General features: G+C 47.4%; 1 protein-coding gene across 1 annotated transcript; it reads right to left on the minus strand.

Moving 5' to 3' along the window:
- Positions 1-586: 586 nt before the first annotated feature.
- On the minus strand, positions 587-2,433 carry mgat2 (alpha-1,6-mannosyl-glycoprotein 2-beta-N-acetylglucosaminyltransferase). Its single transcript, XM_060829287.1, has one exon. It carries the CDS (start codon positions 1,920-1,922, stop codon positions 615-617), a length of 1,308 nt encoding a protein of 435 aa, XP_060685270.1. The 5' UTR covers positions 1,923-2,433; the 3' UTR covers positions 587-614.
- Between the last annotated feature and the right edge of the window lie 3,567 nt (positions 2,434-6,000).

Genomic DNA, 6,000 nt, shown 5'->3' on the forward strand with positions numbered 1-6,000 from the left:
TTTGCCTTCTTACAGCTGCATATACTATTTTCTCTTCAGTCACCCAGAACATATATAAAGTTAATGAAGAAAATGGTAACTGCTGCTACAAGGACATTTTTCTTTAAGCAAAAACAAAATTCTGCTGCTCTCTTTTGTAAAGACAGTAATTTATGACTGTGTACAGACCTACAGGCACCAATAGTTCTCTAGCACTCTTCAAATGTGGGCCCAGCCAGTAAACTTAGAGCAGTATGCAGTGAAGCTTAATCTATCCTCATCCAGCACTGTCAAAATAAATTTTTCAGTGTAGTCACTGGATAGTCAGGTATTAGCATAATGGCTGATCTTTCCTCCACATAACCCAGAGAACGCCAAACCCAATTGCAGCACCCCCCCTATGGCAACCTTAGCTAAAAATTGGCGAACTCATCAGACCAGATATCATCTGGGGTCTTTCTAATCTGTAAAGCTCAATAATAACACCTTTGGGTGTAGTTATTAACCGAGCCATCAGTTAGCCATTTATTTTTAATCGTGACAGTCAACGATTGTATCCCATTGTTGTATTTTTATAACAGAAGAAAACTAAATACTATTAAAGACATGATCTTATATAGAGATTTATCACATAATTATTGTAGCCGGCGGTAACTTGCACAAAGTTCATGGTCCCTAATATCTCCCCAACCTCCATTCTTCACATGTGGGCCAATTGCAGCCAAAGGATATATTTCACTTATTGCCATTGTTTCTGGAAACAAGTGCTGTACGTTGCTACTTATAATCTTGTCAATTTTAGCAACTTCAGCAGATGGCATGCAAGCTTTCTTGTGATGCATGCCACAATCACCAGCATGGAAAATACGAGGAGCCTCACAGACCATAACTTTCCAATACCGAGGCAGACAGGATACGGTTAAATACTGTAATGTCCAGTCCCAGTTGTAGTCATCATATTCACAGAAAGCATCTGTGCACTCTATCAGTTTTTGATATGTCTCTCTAGTCATAGCCATGCCCATGTTATGTTCTGTTGATCGCCAGGTTTTCACTTCCACTTTACTTGCTTTATCTGTGAAATCACTGACACGTGTATATGTACCAAGGGTCAATATGTCACAATCAGGGCAACTTTCAGTCTTCAGATGCCACATATTTTTCATGACATGATAGAAATCAGGTGATAAATAATGGTCCTCTTCAATGAAAAGCACTAACCCCTTATGATCTTCCAAAACTTTTACTCTTTCCCAAACAAAATGCAACTTCCACCACCAGTGATGTTTGGTCTGACAAAATTTGGATTCTCGATAATGGCCAAATGAATCTTGATACTCAGCATTGATACAGCCCAGCTTGAAAGCATTCGCTTTGCTTATGTCACGAGGGCAATCTCTGGGATCGTGTCCAGGGAATTCGTTGGGATACAACTGGATACTGAATGGAAAAAATATTTGTAACACTTGGCAAAAATCGACGCTAGCTACGATCTGGTTGATCTGCGGGGACCAGAAGTCGTGGCTGAAGATCAGCAGAACGTTCTCTATTCCTTTGGCTTTTCTGAGCGAATTGACGAGGATCTGCAGGTATTCCGGTCTGTTGTGCACTTGGACCACCACCACTAAATCATTGGGGGATCGAGACTTAGCGGTCTCCTGGTTTCTGATGGTCTGGTCAAAGTTCAGCTGGAAAACGATGCCGCGGTACACCAGGGTCAGGTTGTCGACCTCAGGCTTTTCGAACTTGCTCGCCTGCGACTCGTTGGAAACTTTCCTGGTCGGGTTCCCGGCGCCCGCTTTCCCGCTGCTCCGTGAAGTTTGGTCTTCCCTCGGAAAAGCTTCGTTTTTCCTCTGCTTTCCGCCGGTCCACAAGACGAAGGCGGCGAGCAGCATGACGAGAGCCAGCAGCAGCACTTTCCTCTTGTAAATGCGGAACCTCATGTTGACCGTCGAGGAAGCGGCGATGCCCGTTCCGTGACCGACAGCGGAGCTGCTGCTGACAATAACAAACTACACACAATACAGACCGGCTGGCTGTGAGGGGAACGAGCTCCCTGTTACCGTATACAGATCGGCCGCACTCTCAGCAGCCTAGTTTCAGGCACACTGCGATCCTACACGGGACCATTGCCAGCCGGCGCGGCCGCAACAATTTAGACCGAGGGTCGCAGACTCCGGGCCGGGGACTGGCGGGGAGGACGGCTCCCGGAAGAAAGCGGATGGAAGGTGCAGCAGGCCAAGGGGAGGATATCCGTTTCCTGGAGGGAAGGATATGGGTATGAGGTGGCAGGCCGTCCTTCTCTGTCATCCGATGGTGCTCGGCCTCCGCTCTCCTCTCCGCCTCCCGATTTGAACCGACACCGACATGGTACCTCACCTCGCCACCCCCTCCCGGCCGTTGCCGACGGCGGCCTCGCGCTCTCCAACATCTGCCAACCGTCACCCAGAGCCCGCCCCTTTACCCCCACCCGATTGGCCTGCTTTCCGCATCCACCCAGGCGCGTGCGTTGTAACACAAGGGACGCTTCCACTGGACGGTCCGCCTGTCCATCAACTGTCCCGCCCGACCCTTATTGGTTAGCTTCCGGGCGGCGCAGGCGGATGATGTCAGCTGCCTGCTCCGCCCCATCCTCCACCTTCTGTTTGCTGCTGTTTGTCCGGCTGGTCGGCGAACTTACCGTCTATTGGGCCACAATGTGCGGAGTCAAGGTTAGAGTGGGATGCTGGAAAAGCACAGCACATCAGGCAGCATCAGAGGAACGGGAAATTCCTGATGAAGGGCTTTTGCCCGAAACGTCGACTTTCCTGCTCCTCGGATGCTGCCTGACCTGCTGTGCTTTTCCAGCACCACTCTATAATAACCTTGAATGCTGGAAATATTCGGCAGGTCGGGTAGCCTCTGTGGAGAATGAAAGAACGACGCTCCGAAACATTAACGTCGGTTCCCTCTCCAGGGATACTGCCTTTTCTGTTTTTATTTTGTATCTCAATTACAGTTGGGGGACCAAGGAATCGCAGTCTGCTCGGAAATCTCATCTCGCTGACTGGGCTTGAAGTTGACCAACCCAGTTTTACTGTTTTTCACAATTGTTGGGCAACAGCAATGTATTCCCTCTATCTAAAGGAAGGATATCAATCACAATAAACACGGACACAGCAGATACAGAAATGGTGAATACACACAATTGTTGGTGCTGCACAAAAAAATTGTCCCTCCTAAAATCGCGTTGGGAAGAAAGGTCAACACTTAAAACAATATCCAATTACCTCGGGTGAGCCAGCATTGCAGATTTGACATCCGTGTTCCGCCAACACTTATGATTTTGATTACAATGTACTGAACCAGATACTGATCTGGTAGCTATAATTAAAAGCTTGTAATTGGAGATGATTTTCATATGGTATGCAAGATTTCAAACGATGAAGTTGTGACTGTTTCCTTTGGCTATGTGTTCCGGTGTGGGATTGTTGATACACTGCCACAAAAACAGAAGATCTTTATAGCTTGGGTAAAGTTAAAAATCACACAACACCAGGCTATAGTCCAACAGGTTTAATTGGAAGCACAGTAGCTTTCGGAGCGACGCTTCATCAGGTGGTGAAGGAGCGTCGCTCCGAAAGCTAGTGCGCTTCCAATTAAACCTGTTGGACTATAACCTGGTGTTGTGTAATTTTTAACTTTGTACACCCCAGTCCAACACGGGCATCTCCAAATTATAGCTTGGATGGTTGACTACCTCTTGTTTAGCAATGCAGGAATGAGGTGGGGGGTAGGTGTCTGATTGTAACAGGATACTGAAAGGCTTACATAGAGTGGATGTTAGTCAAGTAGTGCTGGAAAAGCACGCAGGTCGGACAGCACCTGAGGAGCAGGAAAATCGATGATTCGGGCAAAAGTCCTTCATCAGGAATGAGGCTCTTCGCCTCAAGGGTGGAGAGATAAATGGGGAGCTGGGGAGAAGGTAGCTGAGAGTGCAATACATGGATGGAGATGGGGGTGAAGGTGATAGATCGGCCAGAAGGGTGGAGCAAATAGGTGGGAAGGTCCACATTGATGCCATGGGATTGAAGGGTTCTGAGGCTGAAGGTGAGTGTTCTTCTTTCAGGCGTCGGGTGGTAAGGGAGTGGCGAAGGAGGAGGCCCAGGATATTCTTGTCCTCGGCAGAGTGGGAGGGGGAGTTGAAATGTTCAGCTGGGGGGTTGATTAATGCCGGTGTCCCAGAGATTTTCTCTGAAGTGCTCTGCGAGTAAGCGTCCAGACTGCCCAAAGAAGGGGAGACCGCATTGGGAGCAACGGATGCAGTGTGGAAGTATAGGAGAAATTTTGATGGATGTGGAAGGCTCCTTTGGGCCTTGGACAGAGGTGAGGGGGTGGTGTGAGCGCAGGTTTTTCAATTCCTGCGGTGGCAGGGGAAGTAGTTGGGAGGGGCGTGAACCTGACCAGGTAGTCGCGGATGGAAGTGTCTTTACTACATCACATCATCCGCCAATATTTCTGCCATACATTGCATCATCTGCTGACATTTCCGCCACCTACAAACGGACCCCATCATCAGGGATATATTTCCCTCCCCATCCCTATTCGCCTCCAGGGAAAACAGCCATAGCATATTCAATCTCTCCCTATAGCTCAAATCCTCCAACCCTGGCAACATCCTTGTAAATCTTTTCTGAACCCTTTCACAACATCCTTCCTATAGGAAGGAGGCTAGAATTGCATGCAATATTCCAAAAGCAGCCTAACCAATGTCCTGTACAACCATAACATGACCTCTCAACTCCTATACTCAATACTCTGACCAATAAAGGAAAGCATACCAAACACCTTTTTCACTATCATATCTACCTGCGACTCCACTTTCAAGGAGCTATAAACCTGCACTCCAAGGTCTCTTTGTTCAGCAACACTCCCTAAAACCTTACCATTAAGTGTATAAGTCCTGCTGGGATTTGCTTTCCCAAAATACAGCACCTAGCATTTATCTAAATTAAACTCCATCTGCCACTCTTCAGCCCACTGGCCCATTGTTTGCCTGAAATTTTGATTCTCCTGTTGTTCGTATGCTGCCTAACCTCCTGTGCTTTTCCAGCACCACATTCTTGCATCTGATTTAAAATCCCGTTGCAATCAGAGGTAACTTTCTTCGCTATCCACTTCATCCCCCACTTCATCTGCAAACTTACTAATGACACAAAGATAAGTGGAATAGATAGTATTGAGGAGCAGGGAGAGTGCAGATGGACTTAGTCAGGCTAGGAGATTGGCAAATAAGCGACAGATAATATATAATGTGGGAAAGTGTGAGGTTACACAGTTTAAAAGGAAGAATAGAAGCATAAACTATTTTCTAAACAGGACAAGGCTTCACATATCTGAAGCACAAAGGGACTTTATGTGACACGGGGGCTCAATGGTTAACACTGCTGCCTCACAGCACCAGGGGCAAGGGCTCAATACTAGTTTTGGGTGACTGTGCCTATTCTCCCAGTATCTGCTGTGGGTCCCCACCAGGTTCCCTGGTTTCCTCATACAGTCCAAAGTTGCGCAGGTTAGGTGGACTGCCCATGCCAATTGCCCCAGTGTCCAGTCTCGAGGAATCTAGATGGTTCAGCCATGGTAAATGTGGGATTACGAGGATAGGATGGGGGATTGGTGGGATACATTTTGGTGGGTTGTTGCAGACTCAATGGGCCAAATGGCCTCTTTCCACAGTTATAGAACCCCTACAGTGTGGAAGCAGGCCATTTGGCCCAACAAGTCCACGCTGACCCTCCGAAGAGTAACCTACCCAAACCAATTCCCTCCGGCCCTATTATTTTACCCTTGACTAATGCACCTAAACTACACACCCTTGAACACAATGGGCAATTTAGCTTGGCCATTCATCTAACTGCACATCTTTGGATTGTGGGAAGAAACTGGAGCACCCAGAGGAAACCCACACAGACATGGGGAGAATGTGCAAACTTTTCACAGACAGAATCCTAGTTCTGTATTCTCACAGACAGTCATCCAAAG

The sequence above is a fragment of the Hemiscyllium ocellatum genome, chromosome 8 (genome assembly GCF_020745735.1).
Source record: "Hemiscyllium ocellatum isolate sHemOce1 chromosome 8, sHemOce1.pat.X.cur, whole genome shotgun sequence".
Taxonomy (NCBI): Eukaryota; Metazoa; Chordata; class Chondrichthyes; order Orectolobiformes; family Hemiscylliidae; genus Hemiscyllium; species Hemiscyllium ocellatum.

Bases quoted from the DNA above. Each gene is read 5' to 3' on its own strand.
- mgat2 (XM_060829287.1), bottom strand. From the start codon at position 1,922: ATGAGGTTCCGCATTTACAAGAGGAAAGTGCTGCTGCTGGCTCTCGTC.